The sequence below is a fragment of the Ambystoma mexicanum genome, chromosome 6p (assembly GCF_040938575.1).
Source record: "Ambystoma mexicanum isolate Mex_15411 chromosome 6p, UKY_AmexF1_1, whole genome shotgun sequence".
Taxonomy (NCBI): Eukaryota; Metazoa; Chordata; class Amphibia; order Caudata; family Ambystomatidae; genus Ambystoma; species Ambystoma mexicanum.
In genome coordinates, this window is record NC_090935.1 from 1,117,716,716 (window position 1) to 1,117,740,878 (window position 24,163).

Consider the following 24,163-nt stretch of genomic DNA (forward strand, 5'->3'; position numbering starts at 1 on the left):
GGCGCTCCCCAGTTGGCGCGTCATCCGACGTGTAACAAATGGAAGGCTGCGACAGGGGAAGGAGGGGCAGGCCGTCAGAATCTGCAGCACGAAAAATTATACAAAATGAAAAAATGCTGCAACGAGAGAGTTGTTGTGTACGTGCCATTGGCGCGTATACTGTGAGAGACCAGGCTGTATGAGCCCCGGCATAAACACGGAACCTGCACACTAATCAGGTGTGCACGACTGCAAGAGCAAAGCGCAATGTGCGCGTGCTATATCTAGTACTGTAATGGATATAGACTAAGTACAAGGGTACTGTCTATAAAAAGGGAAAAGGACATGGTCGCATTTTCCAGCTGTGCCGAGACAAGCCAGAATGTTAAAGATAGGCGTGTCTAGGTCAGCTAATGTGCCTCGCGTGTGTGGTGGAGATGAAATTAAAATGGAGAGTTTGTGGGCCCAAATGTTATGTTGTTATGTTGGTGGCGTGCCCCCTACTAGGCACTGTTTCATACGGGCACCAGACATCTTGGTTGAGCGTGTTGGAGACATATGTTTTTGTACAAACAAATAAGAGCCTTGATTAATACTCTGTGTGTACTAGGTAGTATATACTTCTGGTCAACATTGTAAACGTACAAATTGGGGGTACAGTTCACAGCAACAATATTCAAATAACATTGGATGTTTTACCACAACCTTTAAACCAGTGATCACGAGGCACAAAAGGCTTTTGATGACAAAAGTGAAAAGGGATTCAAAACAACACATGGTTAGAGACTCACATCGGTAGGACAAAAGCGTATGAACATTTTAGAGATGTCAACATTTTTATGTGTGATTTATAGGGATTGTGGTCGTTGTGTATATGGTCTGTTTCATATATACAAAACGACCACAACCCCCATAAGTCACACATACTTCTATGGCGACGATACATCGATGATGTTTTACTCATATGGGTCAGCACAGAAGCAAACTTGGGCCTGTTTCACCAATGGCTCAATGAATGTAATGACCACATTCGGTTTACTATCGATTGGAGCTATCAGGCGGTGAATTTTCTAGATTTGCACATATATAGATCAGGAAACAGCCTCAGAACCGAACTTTACAGAAAACCCACAGACCGGAATAGCTTACTGCATTTTTCTAATTACCACCCCCAGGGTCTAAAATACAATCTCCCCTACGGCCAGTTTCTTAGAATTAGACGGAATTGTTCAGATAAAGAAAAATACGAGCTACATGCCAACGGCCTGCAAAATCAGTTGAAAGAGAGGGGATACCCGAAAAAATCCATAACACAGCTAAGAAAAAGGGCTCTGAACACGTACAGAACAATATGCTTGACACCAAAGGAGAAAAAAGAAATGAACAGACTGGTCTGTGTCACAACATACAGCCCTGTGAGCAATCTCACCAAATAAACTATTAACAAACACTGGCACTTGATAAAAAACAAGGGCACTTTGGAGAGAAAGCCCATTTTTGCATTAAAAAAGAACAGAAACCTAAGGGAAACTCTGGTCCACACTTACATCGAAGAAACCAAGACACATAACACATTGTGGGACCTTCCAAGTGTTGTGGGACACTATCGATGCAGCACTTGTGTGGCATGCCGCTGTACCACCCCCACCAAAATGTTCGATTACAAGGATTACCATCACACTCTGCAGACCCACACCAACTGCAATAGTAAGTTTGTGATCTATGGAATACAATGCCCTTGCCACCTGCTATACATAGGCAAGACCACCAGACAGTGAAGCAGCGGAATTTCAGAACACAGGTCTGACATTAAGAACAAAATACCAGACAAGCCCATGGTCGAACATTTCAGCCAACTAGGACACACCAATGACGACATCTCATGGACCATCATCCAACAATTAACTCCACAAAAGAGAGGAGGCGACAGGGACAAAGCACTCACGAGGCTGGAACAGCAATTGGTCCACAAACTAGACACCGTGAAAACAGGATTGAATGTTTCTGTGGAATGAAAACACTTCTATAATCAGTGAATAGAAATTGACATTTTTTCTTTTTCTGTTACTTTAGCCCAACAACTCACTAAGTATTCATGTGGCGACCCCTTCTTCCTACGCAGTGATAACACAAGAGATTTAAGTTTGGCAAGGAATTACCACCACCTGTCATCCCCCTATATACACACATTAACAATCTCCTTTCGTCCTACATGGTCTTCAACCATGTGTGTGGAATTGTGTCTAGAAAAGTCCATCTGTACTTTAAGCTTATTTGTTTTGGAAGATACGGTAAAATATCCAATGGTATTTAAATTTTGCCTTTGTAAACTGAGTCTGTTACGCTCACCTGGCTCCCACAGAGGCGTCGATCGGAACTGGACAGCTGCAGTCTCCACCAATGTGACACGTAGGTACTCATGTTCAACTGCAAGATCTGCATGTGTCTGCCTCACGCATAGGGCCGAGATGACGGACTGGACTGGCCCTCCTAACTTTGTTTGCTTGGCCCGTCGGAATATTCTTCTGCAAATGGAGAAAGGGAATTAACCACCCGTGGAGTTAAGCGTAAATCCCCCCACCCCCGCGGTTCTCCCCACAGAGCACCTTTGATGTCCCCTCTTATAGTCTCACCTGATGGTTTGAAAAGATGAGCTCTCCATCCTGCATTGAGCGCAGGGGCGCGTTGATAACCAGTTGCTTCACTGGCTCGAAGGAATTGGTGAGTTACAGAACAATATTGACTCCGAGATTCCCGCAAAGACACGTAAGTATAAAGTTTGTAAGAGTTCAAATGCCTGACTTTCACTCTTGTCCGATTCCTTGCAGCTTGACCCTAATGAAGAGTTCCTCGTGGCAACCGGTAGTATTCTGGTAAGGATTTGTATTTTCCAACACAGTTCGATAAAATAATGTCAATATGTAACCTGTTGCTTTCTCCCTTATTCAGGCTCTGAGAGAAAGTATGAAGTCTCGGGGAATAATACCTCCGGCGGTAAAATCAGGTAAGTCTATTGTGGTGAGGAGGGTTCCCCTTGTTAGTCCCTTTGTTTCACCTTGCTGTCCTTTTGTTTCCCCTTAGGGGCCGGGGTTCGGCGAAGATGCAGTGGAAGCTGCGCCGGCCAGTGAAGAGGAATAGTGATCCTCCCTCATATAACCGCCCCCAGGGTCAGGATCAGGTATCCCTGCCGTCCCCTGGCCACATGGGAGGAGGTCGCTGCAGTGGAAACAGTGATGACTCCACTGGATTCGTCACATACCCTTTCCCTAATGTCGCTGGTTCTCTCAGGCTCGATTGAAAACTTGAAAGGAAGTCCAAATTCCCTTATTCGTTTCCTTTGCTGTGCTCCATGGAAAAACATTAGTGCTGTAAATCTAAGAACCAGCGCATGACTAGTGTCTTTGCAGAGGCCCATCCATGTTAATAGGCCATGGTCTGTGACAAGTTTGAATTTCCGGCCTGTCAGATAGTATTTGAGATAGGTTATGGCCAACTTAATTGGTTTCCTGACTTCCCTGGCTCTCATCCGCTAACCCCTATGGGGTTAGCGGTTCTGTGTTTCCCTATCTGTCCTTCGCGGGCTCACCCGCGGCTTCTCTGGTTATCTCTGTCCCGTCTCCCTCCCCTCACAGAGCTTGCGGTTCGCCGCCTTCTTCCTTGCTGTCTCCCTGCTGGCCTCGGTCTGGCTAAATTTGCCTTGTTACCTCGCTCAGCATTATTCCTGTGGACTGCACCCACTCTCAGTGCATTCTGGGTATTGTAGTCCTCAGCCGCACATTCAGTTTACTGAGTCTACCGCTGCTATTCCTGAGATCTGGAACTACCACAACTCATCTCCAGGACACTATCCAGACCTTCCTCATCCCTGGATGGATTTTCTTCTCATCAGGGATTTTCTTCCCCACTCAAGGTTTTTTTTTCCCTGGGACCTAGCTCTCTGTATGGCCCGAGTCGCATAGGGGGAATCCCTCCCCATCTAATCCACCCACTGAGTACCACCCCAGGGGGGTCTATCGGGTAGCAGCCTCACTTCTTTGGCCTCATAGGAAGGGGCTCCCTGAAGGGGAGAAGGGACGACATCCATGGATCAGTCACAATACCGAAAGTATGCTGGTTGGCTCTCCATGCACAACCGCTGCGTTTTCAGATACCTTCTCCGAGCTATCAATCTTCTTACTCCTAAGTATCTGCCTGATTGCATCTCAATCTACTCACCATTTTGTTCCCATCACTCAATCTCACCACGCCATGCCCCCTCTGTGCCTCTTCTTGCTTTTGCCCTTACTCCCTACTCGCCCCACACCATTGAAACCTGCGGCCCAGCCCAATTGAAGCCAGACTGACTGTGGCTCTCGTCAATGCTCGGCTTAAACGTATGGAGCATTACCATCAGTCAGCTGATTGAAAATGTGAAAACCTGCTCCTAGATGCGGTTTGGTCCATCGAGTACATGATAATGAGAGGAATGGGGAATCTGAGCCAGTATCGTGCTCTGCTAAACAATCTGCTTCTTCCATTTGTTTTATTTATTTCTATAGCGCACCTGATCCGGAGTTATCTGGGCGCATTAAGGCACATGAATAATTGTTACACACATAGACAAAGATAATCAATCCATTACATTTACATTTGTGGAAACCCCATTGGACGTATACAGTTACATACATACAGTGGATGTAGACATAGGCATGTGGTAGACTGATATTTGCACATGTTGATGAAATGTAAAGTAGAAGTCCTAGATTTCAGTTAGTTCTTCGTGATTAGCCAGGAAATGGCATTTCTCTTGAAGTTAGTGAACAACTGTGTCGTCTAGATAGCAGGTGGGAGAGTATACTCACAATTGAGCCGCCATGACCGGGAAGCGGCTCCCTCCTGATTTTTTAAATTTATATCTCGGGACCAACAGGCAAGATGTGTTGGCTGATCTAGTGACATGAGTGGCGGATCTGATGGTGAATTTTGTTTGTTAGGTAAGGTGGAGCTGTGTGGTTAAGGGATTTGAAGGTGAGACACAAGGAGGTTTTCAACTCTATCTTTTCCTTTATGGAAAGCCATTTGTGTTGTCTTCTTATTGCGTCGATATGCTCTCTCCTTGGTATGTTTAACGCGGCTCTGAGTGCATTATTCTGCATTACTTGTAGTTTAAGCACAGATTTGCTGGCCCATTTGGGGCCTCTCTTGACCCCTTCACTCCACGGCACCAGTGGCCGTGTGGTAGGCCAGTCATCCCCCTTACCTGCTGCCATATGTGTTTTGAGTCATTTTTAAAAAATGATTGTTTCATTTTCCTCCTCTTTCCTGTGTCCCTCCAATCCGCTCTCCCTGTCTCCCCTCCACCCGCCTCCCATCCCGCCAAGCACCTTCCATTGGCCGTAGGCCCTGCAATTACACCTGCATGGGTCTGTGACCCCCATTGCTGGCCCTCACTCCGGGGTGATCGTTGAGCACACAGTAAGTGCAGTGTCTCCGACCTCATTTGGGGCCTCTCTTCACCCCTTCACTCCATGGCACCAGTGGGCGTGTGGTAGGCCAGTCCTCCCCCTTACCTGCTCTGTGTGTGTTTTGCATCCTTCTTTAAATTTCTTTTTTCATTTTCCTCCTGTTTCCTGTGTCCCTCCAATCCGCGCTCCCTGTTCCCCCTCCACCCACCTCCCATCCCACCCAGCACCTTCCATTGGCCCGTGGGCCCCTGCAATTACACCTGCATGCCCATTGCTGGCCCTCACTCTGGCGTGGTCGTTGAGCACACGGTAAGTGCAATGCCTCTGACCCCATTTGGGGCCTCTCTTCACCCCTTTACTCCACGGCACCAGTGGCTGTGTGGTAGGCCAGTGCTCCCCCTTACCTGCTCCTGTGTGTGTTTTGCATCCTTTTTTTAAATTATTTTTTTTTTTTCCTCCTGTTTCCTGTGTCCCTCCAATCCACGCTCCCTGTCCCCCCTCCACCCGCCTCCCATCCTGCCCAGCACCTTCCATTGGCCCGTGGGCCCTGCAATTACACCTGCATGGGTCTGTGACTCCCATTTTTTCAGGATGAAGAAGCAGGTCCAATTTTGGGGGGGAAAAATAACGTAAAATCTCCTTCCCCGTGCTTGTGTTTCCCCACCCTCTACCTCCCATTGGCTAACTTATCTGGACATAACTGGCCCTCCCAGGGCAGTCCTCTGCCCGGCAGCCCCTTTGGTTAAGGGCCCCAATGCAAAGGGCGGCTCCTACATTGGCGGCTCCAAGGCAAGTCTGCAGGTGTCCGCAGGGGAAGCAAGCAGCTAATAGACATCATCAAAAACTGTAAGTGTGGCATGGGTGGGGTGTAGAGCAATTACTCTACTCCAGAAAGCCCCTGTCACTCTACCTTACCTTTCCTTAATATAGACTGTCAAAGACTTACACCAGGCATACTTAGAAAGATCTGTGACCATCAGCCTGAATATATTCATGACCGGATTGAACATGTTTCCATGGTTTGTGAACAACAAGCTGCTTGGCTGAACAGACCATGTTCAGGATTGTCCCCCTACGCTCCAGGTAAGCGCTAATCCATTAGCATTTGTCTATCTAGGGACCAGGGATAAAGTTCCTTAGTCTCATTATTCTTTTTTCCTTACACTTTCTTTAGTTGATACTCTACCTAATCCATTACTGCCGGATTCTTCAGCTGTAGACCGGCCGCACAATCTTGACATCAGTTTCACATCAGCTTCAAGAATTGTGCCTTGTGCACATCCTAATCATGGTAATTTTTAACATTTCAGTTTGCCTTTATTAAACATCACGTTACGTTTTCACTACTCCATTTTAGATTGCTGAGTTTTTTATACTAATCAGGACTCCATTCCTGTTCAGCTTGTTTATTTGCGTGACAGAACTCCTACATTCTGAGGCACTCCTGCAGCGAGAGCAGGATATTTGAGGTCCACACTTTACGTGGGCTCTTCTATTGATTAGTTACTGCCATCCACATTCTGGCTAGGTATGTTATTCGATTTTTATATATTTCATACTAATGTCCGTTACTTTTAAACAATTTGCTTGACATTGATCATGCTCTGTTATTTACAGATTTCTAGTATCTTTTTGGGAATTGGCCGTGCCTCTAGGAACTAACTGATACATGAAGACAGTCTGTTTACTTATTTTTCCTGCTTCGTCGGATTCTTTGTTTCTGACACTTTCTACACACAAAGGTAACGACTTTCGCATTTCTTCCCCACTAGATCGATAGAGCTTAGGAACTACTAGCTTTTTTTCCCTATATATTCACTTTAGCTTATGTTTCACCATCCACTTGATAGGTCCCATTAGAGGGATCATTCCACTGAGCTATAATATGATGTACGTTTTACTGTCTATTTTACAGGAAGGGGTGTATTAATTGACCTTCAGTTTCTCTCTCAAACATGGACCACATAATTCACCTTATAATGTTGCATGTATTACAACACATATTATGACAAGTTACAACTAACGTCACCAAATTTTCTAAATTGTAAAATTGAATATGTTATGAACAATCTATGAATTGTGCCTACAATATTTTCTTTACTGAATTTGTGTTTTTCCTTTTACATTAAGAGTCCAAGTTTGGCCTTATGAAGAAGAGGAGAACGTCCTCGAAACGCGTCGCTATTTAATTTGGACTCAATTTTTCCTCAATTTGAGCTTCATCTATTGATTCCATTTTGTTTCTATGCACTGTAAATAGTTTCTCTCTGAACTATAATTCTTGCTGAAAATAATATAGCTTGGCTATAAATATATATTTGTTTATCTCACACTTCTGTGTCTGACCATATTTGTTAGAAACAAAAATATGTACAATGCCTATAACTCAATTTGATCAACTGTATTGGATTAATCCAAACATTTGAAAGTGTGCAGGGGACAGGAGGGTTCCCAAGTTGAATCCTCTTTCTTTTTAATGTTTATTGTCGGGGTCTTGTGCCATGACTCCAGTTCCTCCCCCGCACCTAAAAATGTATTTAAAATAATCCTCGAATTTCTTTACTAAACTTACTTACCATAGGTGTGCACTTCTATCTAAACCCTTTGCCGGACTGAAAATGTTGCCTTGCATGGCATGCTAACATACTTGTCAATGTTAACAAATGCAACATCTGGAGAAAATTGTGAACTTTAGCCTGTGTCGCATCTAGATAGAAATGTGAATGATAGCATGTGCCACACTTAGATGAAATTGTGACCTTTAGCCTGCGCCACACTTAGATGAAATTGTGAACTTTAGCCTGCGTCGCATCTAGATAGAATTGTGAATGATAGCATGTATCACACCTAGGTGAATTGGTGAAATCTAGCCTGCATCGCATCTAGTTAGAATTGTGAAAGATATCATGTACCACTCTTAGATGAAATTGTAAACTTTAGCCTGCGCCACACTTAGAATGAGCTGTGAACTTCAGCCTGCGCCACCCTTAGATGAAATTGTAAACTTTAGGCTGCGCCACACTTAGATGAAATTGTGAACTTTGGCCTGCGTTGCATCTAGATAGCATTGTGAATGATAGCATGTATCACACTTAGGTGACTTGGTGAACTCTAGTCTGCGTCGTATCTAGTTAGAATTGTGAAGGATATCTTGTACCACACTTAGATGAAATTGTGAACTTTGGCCTGCGTTGCATCTGGATAGAATTGTGAAAGATGGCACGTACCACACTTAGATGAAATTGTGAACTTTGGCCTGCATCACATCTAGATAGAATTATATACCTCTATCCATCCTGTCACTATGTACGTCCCCACTGTCCTGCTCATGTGCCTGGTCTCAGGGGTATACACGCATTTCACTGCGGTATTTTTCATCGCGTGTTTTTTCATCGCTATTTTTATTTCGAAAAAACTCATCGTTTTTTTTGGGGGGGGTTAAAAAATTAAATATATGGTTGTGGGTGTAGGGGAATAAAAAAAAAGGGAGGCTTTGGGGGGTAACCCCCCCAAAAAAATTAAAATAGAAAACCATTAGTTTTTCGAAAAAAAAACGGCGATGAAAAAAACTGCGATGAAAAATACTGCGGCGAAATAACGTAGATCCGTCTCAGGGGCTTTTACTGATAACCACCATATCACACCACTAGGCTTACTTTCTTCTATACACCATCATTCAACTAGAACACAGCTATGCTATGACACATTCGGTCTAGCTGTTCTCATACCAACATGACCCCACGAACACCTCATCATCCTAATAAAACACAGCTAGCTGAGCACATACCGGCTATCTTAGGCGTCTCCTCAAGGCTAACGCAGCCAGAATTCAGTCTAGGTGTCCACCCTCCAGACTGAACACATCCAACTGATTTCCTCAGCACACCTACTGCTAAGAAGCGGCTATCATGCAACAACCACACCAGCTGCACATATATCCGGTGCGCCCACGCACCATTCAACACTCTCTCTCTCTACTGATTTGAACTGCGGTTCCCGAGGGCGTTCAACCTACCAGCGCTTTGAGGTCATACCAATGATACATAAGGAGCAATATAAATGGCAAGTAACATAACATAACATTACGTGCTGAGTATAATGTAATTTTTATATAAGTACAGTACTTCTCTTTAGTTTGATGTACTTGCCCTTGCTCTTTAGGTTAATGTTGCCTTACTTGTCCTTATCACTGAGCTAGAGTACAGCAGGCAGGTACCTGTTAGGGATAATTCTCATTTATGGCTAATTTCCCTCACCTAGTGAGTCCCCCAGCAGCTTTGCTGGACTTTGGGAGTTCATTTTTTTCCACCTGGTAAGAGTGAGAGCTTTTCCCCCACTCTTACCTGTGTTTTGCTATGTGTTTCCATCTGTTTTTGTGATTGTGGACTCTGAAGTACACCACTTCAGTAGCCCCCTTCTTTGTGTGTGTGTCACATAGCACCTTCAGTGCCGTGGCACAGAGTTGTCTTTGAGACTTCCCTAGACTCCATTTCTGAGGCGACTACTGCCCCCCGAAAAGGGTAAAGTTACCATTAACTTTACTTAGTCAATCTACCACAGATACAGGACACCCCATCTTCCATGGAATACTGGAAAGGGTTAACTCGTATCCCTTTTTATTCATACCTCATAGAGCATTGTTTCGCTCTTTTAACATTTAGACTTGGCTGGTGGCAGTGGTATCTACCCTACCTTTTCTGCCGCGATTATATTAGATAAACGTGGAACTGTTCTTGGCTATTATATTAGCCTCGAACATAAACCCGCTTGACCAAATCGTCTTTCTTTTGGCTCCGGTTGGGTTTATTCGCCATTTCTTTTTGTTAAAGTCCTTCTTGTGTTTTACTTTGCGCGGCAAACTAGGTTTGCCTTCTTTGTTCACTGTCTTTTGGCGTGCTTCTGCCCAGAAGCCCTCCTCAAGGCGCCTGGGTGTCTAGGTGGGCTGAATGTGAGGGAGAGATGTAGTCACCCCCTTCACAGGGTATCCTAGGAAACCCAAGTCGCACTTTGTCATGAGTGGCCAGGGTAGTTGTCCGGGCTGGACAACCCCCCTTCTGGGTGATTGACAGCCAGGCTGCATGAATAGGGTTTTTTTGCATAAAAGGCAGGTCTCTTGGGCTAGAAGTCAGAGAGTCGCCACTGGAACTACAAGGAACTGAAGAGAAGCTGAGAGAAGCGGAGAGAACGACGCCTGCTGCAACTACCCCGTCCCGGTGAAGCCCTGCTGCAGTCCTGAGCTATCTGCCCTTCAACGACTCAGAGAAGATCCAGTGCGGACTCTCCTTCCCTTGAGCTTGGTGGGGAATAACCAGCTCATCTTCTACAGCCAGAGGATCCTCTTCCGTGGTTGAAATCGCTGCACACTGCTCTAGTGGTCCGGATAGCCACCTGAAGAGCCTCTCCTGTTTTTAAGGAGTGCACCTTTTAATCCGTGTCGCTGCTGCCGGCCTCATCCCTGTGTGGTGCAGACCCTCCTTCTCGACGAAGCTCCAGGAATCGTGGGTCTGCGGGAAACCAACAGGAACAACTGCCAGGACACCAGCTGCACCATTGGAACAAGGTACTGTGTTCTGTTGAGGAAACTGGGTGAATCCTTTTTTCTTCATTTCAAAGGCTTGACCTTGTCTTCCCTCCTTCTTATAACTTTTGCTTCCGAACATTGACAATATTGAAGTACTTTTGGCTCAGTTGAATCGTAAACTGTTAGACCGTGTGATCTTCGGCAACTGGCCCCGGTGTCCTTCGACCCTGGCTCCGGCTCTTTGACTTTTGAACTCCTGTCTCTGAGCGTTTCTTGATTCTGCCTGCCTAACCAAAATATTGCCTGTGATTTTTGCCTCCAACTCCCTCTGGGTAGCTCAGGTGCTAAGTGTGTTTTTACCCCGGTAGCATTTCATGTCACGGATATGCGTTTGTTTAGTAGAACGAATTGTCAAACAATGATCACAATCGTATTCACGGTAGCGTGTTTTGTGCCTAACACCGGTTCATTCAAACACAGGGTACTAACCCTGAGACCTACTGTACAAAGTGAATTGGTTAGTTGTAGCATATTTAACGTGTGGTTTTTATTGAAGTTCAATAGAAGTTTTGTGTTCATAACGAATGGTTTAAAAATAAATGTACTTATATTTTTCTACCTGAAACCTTGATTCAGTGTTTGCTTGAGTCAAGGTAATTGTGGTCCCTTTGTGTAATCTCTGCTACTGCTCATATACTCTTGAGACAGGCCTGGCTGCTCCACCACTGCTACCACTATGACATAGTAGTACAAGCTTGTACCAAAGGTAAAACTTGTTTCACCACCTGTAGTCTTAATTGTGTGTAGTGGTCCCTAAGGGCACTGCACAGGATTCTGCCTAACAGTACCCTTCCTGGGAATGCCTCCACCACCTGTAAATGTGTTATTGCAAGTCATTTCTGATCGAAATGGACATCCCTGTTGCACAAAAAATGCAAATATTAGCATGGTCACTTTGTGTTATAGTTCCTGAAAGAGTGGGGCCGTGCTTGATTAGTAAGGATAATGGAAAAATGCAACATAGCGTTGCTGTTCTGTTTAGGCATTCCTGTTGGATGGGCCTGGATTCTGCGTGTTGATATGTTACTTGGTGATTTGTGTTAAAGGCCCTTGACGTATATGCACCCAGAGGGTAGCTGTGTGTGTCAAAAGAGTTAAGGTGTGATAATTGAAACTGTGGTATATAAGCTTGGAGAGGTTTAGAGTTCTAACATTGTGTGTTCTGAAAGGGTTTTTTAATGGCTGTGTGTTTTTTTTTATGTGTGTATTATGAGGTGGAAAGTAGGAACTCAGCGTGTTCGTCAAGGAAGAAGGTAAAGACCCTGATAGGCCTTTGAATTGTCATAGCCAACGAAGCTGTGCGGATGTCCTTGTGGTGGTGCACTATGGATTAGAGTCAGTGTAGGGAGAATCGTGGAGTGCCTTCCAGTGGTGGCAAATACCTCTGCCATCAGGCAGCACCTAGGGAAAAATCACTGTGGAGGAAAACAATGGTAGAAGATATCCAGGAGCAAAGAACAGAGGGGACCAACGTAGCAAATCACTTGAACAAAACAGTAGTGAGTAGCTACAATGTTTGTTTAGCGAGGGGGCATGTCTGAGCAATGATCCTTGATTTTGTAGGACCGGGTTCTGCAATGTTTGGCTCAACAAATATTTTGGACTACAATGGGAGTCGTATTCAAAAGCATCTGATGGACTGCAGCTTGCATACCCCTGTTGTTGGGAGTCCTTCCGCATGATCTATTTTGCTCTCTACTCACTTGGCCTAAGGCCTTTGGTCATGTAACCTTCACCTGTGCCCCAGTTTAAGTGGGGCAGTGGGGCGGACAATGGAGTACACTGATCTTGGTCATTGAGGATGCATGCCACTTGCCACACATTTTCTCCCTTCACTTCCACCATCCATGGCATATGTGTGCCCTCTGCTGCTACCACGTATGCCTGTTGAGGATTTGGAGAAGCTGTCATAGGTCTTAAGTCTGCCAGCAGCCCTTTTTGTTATACACACCACCAGATAGAGGGGCATGTGCCATCTAAATGTCGCTCATTTATCAGCATCAGAAGGATTCAATGTTGTAAGGCAAGACCTTCAGACAACCAGACAATAAAAACACTCCTCTAAGGAAAAAAACTTGGTGCACCTCTTTGCAAGGAAAACAAGATTTATTTTGTATACAAAAGGAAAAAGGTGACAGAAGGTCCCATAGAACCAAACTGACACTCGGCTATGTTAGTTCAAAGCAAATACAATTTTTTAAGGGAAGAAATCGTCACTCATGATGTAAGCACTATACAGTGTTAATCCCCCACCCTCATTGGCTACCACCTATATACATACTACCAGTCCACTATAGTCCCTTGACCAATTGGTCACACACTATCTAAACCCATTCCCCTAAAACGTGGTCCCCTACATTGTCGCCTTGGTTATCAGCTACTGGATTTGCAAGTTACCTGGAATGTTACCCGCCCCATCGGCCTAGTCACATTGTGTGTCCCTGGTCATTAGCATGAGCACAGTGAACAACTCTGAGATCAAATTGGCTCCTTGAAATAATAGTACACTTCTCTTGATACCAGACACGCGGGCACCCAAAACATGCCTCCTCAGCTCTGCACTAGATTTGTTGGCATCACCTCTTGCTCTTGGTATCACAATTCATGGCAGGTTGTGCTCCTCGTCCCCTTCTTATCAGTTGCCTCCCCCGCAGTACACATCCTTACTCTCTCTCGAGGATCATGTTAATCAGCCCAATTCTTATGGATTTAGGTATTTTTCAAGCATCTCGCTGTTCAAATGGGATGGCCCTTATTCAGGGGGCACTGGTGCTCTAAATCTAGATCGAGCATTTTGGCAACTCGAGACCTCTAACCTGACTCCCATGGGTTTGTCCTTCAGGATTGGCGCAGCCCTACCCTTGCTCTGCCGATCACATTCCATTCTGAATTTACAGGCCTACTGTGGCAATAAGACCCGAGGCGCCGGGCCAATGCCGCCCCAGGTAATGCCCGGGGCTGCAGTTATAGGCCCGAGAGTAGTGAGGGCCTTAACGAAGCCCCCGGGCATTACCTGCGGCGGTATTGGCCTGCCGCCGAGGGTCTTATTGCCTTTAGTGCCCCGGCCCATTGGATCGGGTGCTAATGGCATTTTTTTCTGTTCCGAAAAACGTAGTCCTTTTTCCCTTTCCATGGAGGCCATCGGGAGCAGACGCGCTGGGATCAGAAGTGTTCCCAGCGCGTTCGCTTCCAAGACCAGAAGAAAAAAGAAGGTAAGTGGGGTCGGGAGGGAGGAAGGGAGGAGATGGGGAGCAAGAAAAGAAAAAAAACGTACCGCGGTCTCTGGAGGGGGACGATGGAAGCCTCCAGCCGTGTGGAGGCTTGGAGCGGGGATGGCCCCGCTCTGAGTCTCCACACGGCTGGAGGTTTCCATCGTCCCCCGCCGGAGACCGCGGGATAGAAGTAAGTGGGGTGGTGAGGGTGGAGGGAGGAAAGGCTTGGGGAAAAAAAATCTTACCTGAGCCCCCGGCGGTGGACGAAGTAAGCCTCCAGCCATGGGGAGGCTCGTAGCGGGGATTGCCCCGTTTCGAGCCTCCTCATTGGCTGAGGGGCTGCCACGCCCCTCGCCGGGAACAGAGTAGCCGGCACGCACAGCGCGGACGGGAATACCGTGTGGTATGGCTCGCAAATGAGCCAATCATCACACAGTATTCCTGTTCAGTTGCGCGTGCCGGGTACTAATGCTTGATACAATGAAGCCCTTATATGTTCAGGATGAATACCACTATTCTCAACTTCACTACTGGACCTGCGAGGGAGAGAATGATTTGAATTCTTCATTGGCCGCTCTGCTACACCTCCAATGTGGAATACAAAATGCTAGGCCTTACTTCCAATATGGTGATGCTTCAGTACTTCCCGCACCGCACCCTGCATCTACATCATTAGTTTTACACAACATATTTCACTACTGCTACACAATACCATATGTGCCTGATACCTGGGCCAGCCTACGCTTCTATGACTACTACAAAATGAATACATTTGTTGTTCCCATTTACGCTATCCAGCCCTCCTGCGGCCACGCACCTTCACTTTCTCGTGTGCTAATAGATTTTTCTAAGCCTGAATCATTAGGGAGGGCATGGAAGGTGTACGTGCATCCCAACATTTTGCTAGCTCATCCAAAATACCAACCTGTGCTCTTGCAGCAGGTGCATCAACTGAGGTACCATACAAAGTGCAAACAAAGTATCTAATATGTGGGTTTAACCACTGAACAATATGCAAAAGAGATAAGGTTGAAGCATGAGAAATGTAATTCTGAAGGGGGCATACAAAATAAAAAAGTGATGGACGAACAACTTTGAATTAATAATTACTGCTATCATTGCACTAGTCAGGTTAATAATTACTGCTATCATTGCACTAGTCAGGTTTCCATACAGTCATTTGCAGCATGTCTGTGCCATTGTGGAAGGTTAGCAGCCATATGCAAGTATGTCTTGGCCGTGACCTGAAAGGTGCAGTCCAGTCAGAACTGCGAGGCCACATCCCCGCCATGTTTTGGCCTCTGTTCTAGCAGTTCATGCCAGACTACTCACATTGGTGGCAGCACCAATACTGATTGGCGTGTGATGGAATGGAAGGCTGCCCAGAGCAATGCTATTATTCCATTCCTCCTTCCTTGGTTTGAAGTCTCCCTGAGTGTTTCCACGGACGTGGAACCCAAGCTTTGACCTCATTAAGTCCCAAAAAGTTGGGCCTGAAAATGACAGGGCTAATGTTGTGACTTGTATGGATCTCAGCTCTTCCTGACGCTCTTACCATGCTCGCATGCAGGGGTTTTGACCTAACTAGTATGCTTGTTGGTATGCATGGGAGCTTGCCCTAACAGACGTTCTCATGATAAACATTGGAATTATACTACTGGCTTCGTAGGGTCATACTGTGAGTAAATGTTAATAGTGTCTGCGTGCATACATACTCAACGAAAAGTGTGCCCCTTCACTTGGATGAAAATCCAGGAGACGGCCTTTTATGGTACCTTACAACAGCAAAAACTATATAAGTACACATGGTATGTATTTTTTTTTGTTATGGTTTGCAATCAAACCTTCCAGAGTGAAGTTATACAAAAGATAAAGTAGAATTAAAAGTATTTAACGGGAAATATCGTGTTTTCTACTCTGACGTAGCAAAGCACTCACGGCCACTACATTAGAACGGTATCTTTAAAGAGGCCTAGCAGACGTGTCTTTGCCAGAAAATACTCCTATATGGCAGGCGTCTGCATGTATCTGCGTCTTTTGTCACAGATTGAACAAAATAGCATAAAGTTCAGGAAGTGTATCCAAAGATCAGAGAGGACACGTAGCAAATAACAGTGGATGGGGGAGGGGGGAGAGAGCGCAAAAGGTAAAATACTACTTCAATGTGACACATCTCTTTGTGAATAAATAGCAGTAGGCTAGAATGTTGCCCTGGCGCGTGCTTTGCTTCTCAATGCTGGCTGCAGGCGGGGAAAGGCAGAGCGACCGCAAGAATGATCTGGACCCCTTGCTGAGGAGGAGGAGGAGGAGGCGGCGGCAGTGAAGGGGGTCGGGTGGGGGAGGGGGGCTTGGTAGCTAGTGGCCCTGTACGGCCTGGGAGGCGAGCAAAGAAAGTAAAACGATGCATTGCTGTGCCCAGCTCCACTACGTATCCTGTAAGGCCTGCGCTGCATCCCGCCCACAGCGTCACCGCCAAAAGAGGAGGACCGGGGCGGGGACAAAGGCGAGTGGGGCGGGGAGGGGAGGAGGAAGGAGCGCGGGGCTGCTGGGGGCCTGGCTTGTGAGGTGAACTGCAGGGCCTCTGTGCCGCACGGTCGCTGGGCACCAGTTGAACTGCAAGTTTTGCCCGTGAGCCGCTCCGCTAGTGTCTGTCGCCTGCTGCTGGTAGCCGCTCCCCCCACCGCCCCACTCTCGGCTTTCTCCCGCCAGAGGCCATGGCCGCTCGCATGCTGTTCCGGGCTGTGATTATGGGCCCGCCCGGCTCCGGCAAAGGCACAGTGTCCGACAGGATTGTCAAGCACTTCGGCCTGAAGCACCTTTCCAGCGGGGACCAGCTTCGGACCAACATGCAGAGGCGGACAGGTGAGGGGGCGGGCCATCGCACTGCACACCTGGGCAGGCCGACCTACGGGAACTTGCCCTGGCTGCACGACAATGCAATGTTGGGTGATTAAAACAAACACGAGGGGCCAACATTGCTCTAAGAAAGCAACCATGCTGCTCAGTGCCACCCCCCTCTCCCATGGACTCTTAATGTTACAGGCTGGAGGTGAAGTTCATTAAAAGCCATGGGCGGGTGGGGAGGGAGTGGCACTGAGCAGCACGGGGAACGGTGGCAGCATGTAGCCATGAACGTGGCGAGTACAGAGAAGGTGGCAAGCGGGAGGGCGTGTATGTGACCAGGAGCAGAATCGGGGTTGGTGGCAGACGACCGAAGATAGAAGTGATGTAGTGAAGGCCCGAGCGCGTGTTCTTCTTCTTGCTGATAGATTTTTATCCATCAGCGGTGATTTTTTTTGGATACCGAGGCTTGAGTCTTCTGATCAGATGTAGTGAAGGCGAAGGGGGCATGGGGCTTTAGGCGGTGGTACCAGTCATTCGGAGAAGCTGTGTCTCCTGACTGGTTGCTGCGAGTAAGTGGGTGGGGGCGGGTGAGGGGTGACTACAGGACGGGGAGACGATGGTGGCACGTGACAGACGGTGCAGATGAGCATGAAGCGGAGGCGGCACCGAGCAGTTCCTGGCTCACTGTGCCAAGTGCTATATAGCGGATCGAGTGCCCGATGTTTTCTGCCCAGGTCCCCCCCCCTCCCCATTGTCAAACATGAAAGTGTAGCCCGCATCAGACCAGATGATGGAACTGCCTGACACTTTGGTTGCTTTTTTGCTAAAAAAAAAAAGTAGGCTCGCAATGGACCGTTCGGTTATAATGGCTCTACGGGTGGTGATCACTGATGCAGCTGTGCCACGTGGAAACGTAACCCCTCTAGCAGGTAGCCTCTGTGCCTATTGCCCGTGGGTGGGAGTGAAACTAAAGCATCTTGCAGTGGGACGGAGCAGACCAAACATGCTTGGGGCCGCACTCTGCCTTCTACATCGGAGGAAACACGGTCGGAGGCCCCAGTGAGGTGCTTACATTGTAACGAAGTGAAAAGAATGCAGTGAGGTTGTTAATGGCTGTAAAATTATCACCGGATAGGTAGCCAGCAGGGAGTTGAAACATTAAGTGTCTGCTGAAAAGCTATTAATCTTTCCTTGTCAGTAGGGTGTTAATGTCTTAAAACTGGAGTAAAAAGGCAATGGGGTGATAAGAACGGTTGCTGGATACTGCAAAAGGGAGGTGACAGGCCCGAGGGCGCCAGCTAAGGCGGCCTGTAATGTATGCAGCTTAATGTCTCAATTACAGGAGTATGTTTTGTGTCATGATACGGCTAAAATGGGTCAGCTGTGCGGGCTCCACAGCCCCCTCCCTCCACTCGGGGCCAATTTAAAAAGAAAGGGTTGAAAACCCCCGCGGCGTTATGTCACAGGATGGGAGGTGAACTACATGCAGGAGAAACATGTTCTTCCCCTTTGACGGCTTTTAGGGGTTCCATTGGGGCTGTTGCAAGTGTAGGGCAAAAGGCTCAGTGGGCAAGATGGACATGGGGCTCTGGGTGAACTGTGATGTGGAGATAAAGCTGAGGGTGAGAGCGGTAAATGGCTTTCACAAGTGTGGGTACAAAGTCGGGTTGTTTATTACTGTTGGGGTTGTTTTTGGGAGTGTGCCTATGCTGGAACCCTTTCACATATCCTATTTTTGTGGGTCATGCTCTTCCTGGAAACAGCCTGGTCGCCACAGCTGACAGTGGTTTGCCCAGAATAACTCTATTTGTTTCAATGGGAAATCCACTCTCCCCTTACACCTGCTCCCCCTACCCCTCTTGTTTTCATCTGCTCTCCTCTTACCTCGGGAACCACTGTTCTAACCACAGCTTGAAAATGGAGTGTACGCCGCTGTCACCTGACCCAAGAGCCTCAGGGGTTAATCCCATAAATAAAATGTATTTACTTTTTCTTAGCTCAATTAATCCATGTATGTTGAATAAAAAGTGTGACTCTACAGCAAAAGAGGGATACTGAGAAGCACGAAAGGCAGTGTGAGAGCCTCCATTTCCTGATCTCCCCCTGCACCCGCAACCCTATTCACCATAATCTACTCCCGGTTACTACCATGCCCACCGCCTTCTCATCTTGCCCTGACTAAGGAGAAGTGAGAAGGAGGCCTCTGGGGCCCAGATCCCCAACCTCTGCTTCACAGTATTCGATCATTGCCACCCTACATTGTAGGTCAGAGGAGTGGTGTTTGGGGCTTGCATCCTGTTGTGAATGATTGCTCTCGCCGTCTACTTGTGAATTGCACCCTGGAATGGGAGGTTTTTGCCATGCAAAATTGTTTTTTTGCTGGACATTAACGCAAGGCGCTGTATATAGGATGCAGGAGAGGCAATGTGCAAGAGCAACAGCAGCTAGCAATGTAACAGACCCCAGCAACCCACACACAAAACAAATGCTTGTTCGTGTGGGGAATGTAAAGGGGAATAACATGGAGCAGCAACACTAATCTACTACACCATGAGTGATGCTTTTCTGGAATAGTGTACACTGCAAACCGAGTCACTAGGGACTCCTAATTTTGGCTGATAAGGTAAAGGGCACAGTTAGATTGAATGATTTGCCAGATTGCACACTTTGGTTAAATGGTAAAGCAGGATTTAGCCTCCTTGAACCTGTAGTGTAGTCATTTATATAGCGCCTTTCCCCATTTGTATGGCCTCAAAGTGCTTCGTGGTAGGAACGGCGTCAAGGACCGAAGTCTAGGTATGGGAAAGTTCTGAGAGGAGGCTTAAGGTGCGTGTGTGCATTTGGCCAAGATTAGGATTTGGGAGGGCTGGCTAGGTTGCAGTAAGCAACCCAAGAGGTCAGGCACGTTGGCGGGTGCTGAAAGAGCGCTAGTGCAGGAGGCTCGGTATGTACCCAGCTAGAACGAATTTGTCATAGGTTGTTGCTGTATTCTAATGGCAGAGGTGTTGAGGCAAGTCTGGTGTTATAGTACGAAGCAGTATGTGACCAGCTAGACCGATCTTTCTCGTAGTCGCAGCTGCATTCTATGCAATGAATGTGTGGATATATAGCCATGCCCGCGGCAGATGTCCACCACAATGGTGCGTTTATACGTATCTTAAGTTCAGATGGCGCTTATCTTTGATGTTGCTGTCATCCGTTCTTCTGTAGCGAAGAAAAAGGCTGCTAACTTCAGAGTTTTCTAGGCACTATAGGCAGGCTACACTGAAGTCTACCAAGTGCAATAGGCGGGATCTTCAGGTGGGCCAAGGGTTACCACTGAAACTCGGCTAATGGGATTCTGAGAGTAATAGAAAGGTTATCTTTACAGTCTTACTACAAAGATACATGACTTCCAAGCTCGTGGTGGCAGGAAAGTGTTTGTTTGGGCTGGAAGACCTCCTGTTTTTATAGAGATGAATTTAAAAGTACACCAGTCACAAAATAAGCCCTTCGCAATATACGAAAAGCATTGAGGGTTGGCTGGAGCTCTGTATTACCCAAACAGAATGCAAGCCACTCAAATTAGGACATGCAAAGTAATGTAACTCCACACAGATCTCCCACATGGTGAAGTAATATACACTGGCAAGGGCACTTGATTGACGCGGTTGTAGCCATATATCTACTCCAATTTCTTTTGGGGGGCAGGGAGGATTAGGGGTTTGTCCCGAAGAATCGCATTGCAGTCTGGGCACCACAAGCATTCGTTCAGAACCGCACTGCTTGCCGCTAGACTTGTAATTAAAACGGCGCAATGACGAGGTGCTTACAATGAATGGCGCTATGTAGCCTGGCCGTTTTGGTGAAAACGGCTCCTGCCCGCTGGAACCGACAAGACACGAGGACGGTGTTGAGCTTGGGCACAGCGCACTCCACCGCGGCACCCGGGGAACGCAACACCTGCAACGCGGAGCAGATGTTCACCGCTGGCGGTGGGCCTATCCCTGCCACACGTGTGCTCTATTAGTGCACTTTTTTGGGGATTTTTGGGGGGGCATTAGCATACTTACTTGGCAGGCCAGTTGTACAAACACTGGCTAGTTTCGGAGCACACACAGACCCCACCCCCTCCCAGGGTTAAGCTTTAGTGATCTCCGTGGCAAACTCCCAGCCTCGGGCACGTGGAGCAGGGCCGCAGTGAAAGTAAAGTGTAACGTGGGTGGTCCCCTCCGAGTGGGCTGGGGTGTGCGATGCCACCCACTTTGCTTTGCCTTATCCTTGAGGTATGATCTGCTTGGTGATTGGGTGGCATCGTGCCAACAGGGACCTATTCTACGTGCCAATCCTGGACTGCCCTACAGAATGGAAGTTCCTATTGTACTACTTGCGTGCTTTACTTCTCAGGAACCATCATTGCATGTTGCTCCGTGGGGACAAATATGAAATGATGTCTAACTTTTGATGATGACCCCTTTTTAGCGATATTTGTTTTGCTGGAGGTGAACAAAACACTGGGAGACGCGGCCCGTGTAGGGGAGAATGGCATAACTGCAACTTCCTTTCCTAATCTCTCCCCTGTAAATCTCACTCGGGAGAAAGAGATGATTCTTTTCATGGGTTTAAACTATCCCGTGATCTGCGCCGCTCCTGCAGGACTGCCCTTTCTCGGCAAAGCGCTCCCGTCAGTGTGAAGGCATGCACCTTGTGGGTTATTTTTTTAAACCTGCTTTTTTTTGTACTGGAGGCTTCTGCAATATAGGGATGCCCAATTCCCCGGTTCTTATCTCCTGCTGTCCTTATTATGACGGGATTATCCAATCGCCCATTATCCATGCCTTTTCAATTGATCCTGGGTTCAGGAACTCTGGTGTGATTCGCTGCAGCACTGGTACTGGCTCCTAGTGTCCCAAACCATGGTGGAAATGGAAAAAATGTAAAGCGTATCCCACAAGGGCCGCGGTGGGGGCGGAGTTCCGAGGAGGCGGGGCTGGCAGTTGGGACTTCGCTCAAAGGAAATGTTCAAAATAATATTTAAAAAAAAATTCATGCTGCTGACTCCACACTGTACATCAATCACTTCCATGGCAGTGGTGCACCCCAAACACTTTGTAATGCAATACTTTTTAGTACAGTAAGGGATACGTAGACCACTCTACAGTAGAAGGCTACCAGGGTAGCTCAGCAGGTTGAGAGACCGTTGCTGAGATGTCATATATTCAAAACGGGTTGTTTTCAATTCCTTATAGGAGAAGTTTATAAAATATGTTTGGCCAGGGGATGGGTTAGGCCGGTGGCTTTCTTACATTCGGGGCAGTGGTCGGGGTATGTCTGCCCCTGTAGTGAACATCAAAGTTGCCACCCGTGAAGCCCCAGTTTAATTTCTAAAAACTGCTGTCCGCACAGCAAAAGCCTGTATTTGTGATTAACCCGTTTGACGAGCATTTAACGTCTTTATAAATATAACCTGTGATAAAACACAAGGGGGCACACAAATTACAGAACATGTGTAGAAGTCCAACACATTTATTTTCAAAGAAAACTAGTGAATGCAAGCAGCATTTTTCAGTTTGGAAATGACTTTTGTTTTTATATGGAAGTTTGAAATTCTTTTTCGGCCTGGATGATGGCTGTCGACTTCCTTAAAACCCTGAAACAGTAACATTTTTTTTTTTTTTTTATAGGCAGGCTTGGACTTCTAGAGTGGACGCCGTGCACGCCTATCAGCCCATGAGCCATCTGAAACTTGAGCTAAATCGCTGCTCCCTTTCTATCAATCTATCCCCATGCAGCTGTTAGACTCGTGCTCATCCGTTTTAGATGGAATTCGATTCCGACACTGGAATTACTGACGCGCTTTAATGTCTGCTCTCAATTGTCAAATCTTTGACGCTTCTGCACACACCCTCTAAGGGTCGAAATCCTAGAACCTCGGATTGTACACTGTCCCGAGTCGAATGGAAGGCGGGAGGTGTACTTTAAGACCTGTACGTCGCCCCGAGACGCTGAGGGCGGGCGTCCCTTTTGGCATCTGTGTTTAGCAGGTCGGGTTAATGCATCAATTGTGGGCTTCTATCTTCATTGAAACTTGAATGAATTTAGAGCGTTTCTTGTCTTGCATTGTACATTTTTAAATGTATTATTTTGCTGTTGTATACTACAAATGACAATATTGTATGCTATGTTTATTGCATTTTGTGTGATTTTTATTTTGTTTTATATGTATGTTTATGGTTTAAAAAATAACCATATGACAATTCTGGTCAGGGCTGAGGCTGGCCGGGTCCTGAGATCCGGCCAGACATCTGATGCCGGATCTCGGACCCCGCAAGAGCCGGTCCATTGGCCAGTGCTGATCCCTGCACAGTGTGCACCATTCCAAAGCAGAAGGGGGCAAAGGGACTGAAAGCTTACTGATGCCAGCTCTCAATACACATTGTGCCAGCTTCTGAGATCATGCAAAAAGCACAATCCTTCAGGCGGACCGATCAAGGTGCAAGGCTCACCCTCCTCCCAAATAGCTGGACCCTTCCATGAAAGCCCTACCCTGAGTGGCACCTTAACAGAGTGTCCTTGCCCTATGCTTCTTGACCATGCATGCAGGGTTACCCCCTCAAACGAGAACCAAAAACCCCCATTTATCGAAAGACACCACCACTGTGAGACGTTGAACAGGGTAGACCAGAAGGCCCGATCGAGATGGGAACTGCAGAGTCCTTTTTCTCTGGGGAAAACGTGTACCCACGACCGGCGTTCAGCGAAGTTGGCGCTGCAAGGTGACACAATCATGAAGCGCTCCATATGGCAGAACGGTTCGCACGCTTACATAGTCTTGATAAATAAGAGTGGGGAAGGCAAATCTTTTGATCTTCCCATTTGCATTTTACTTTGTGTAATTGGTTTGTCTGCAAACCCATGAATGGGTTTCTCTTGGGGTATCGCATATTCATGTACCCACCCATACTTGTTTCCTCTTCAATGGCCACCCACTGACGATGCAAGAACTGCTTTATTCTCTGGTCTCTGACCTTGTTGCTGTCATCCTGGATCATTCTTGTTATATTGAGGTTTCACACCCTCAATGTCCCCTCCACACCGCCTTTTTGAGAGATCTGCCACTGGAG

The 24,163-nt window shown here is 47.0% G+C and overlaps 1 protein-coding gene across 1 annotated transcript in view; it reads left to right on the forward strand.

The window, feature by feature from the left end:
• Nucleotides 1–16,753: 16,753 nt before the first annotated feature.
• Nucleotides 16,754–24,163, forward strand: part of AK3 (adenylate kinase 3) — a 186,690-nt gene continuing 179,280 nt past the window's right edge. The window contains exon 1 of the mRNA XM_069625722.1: nt 16,754–17,078. Coding sequence (XP_069481823.1) covers nt 16,931–17,078 — 148 coding nt within the window. The 5' untranslated portion in view covers nt 16,754–16,930. The remainder of the gene's footprint in view (nt 17,079–24,163) is intronic.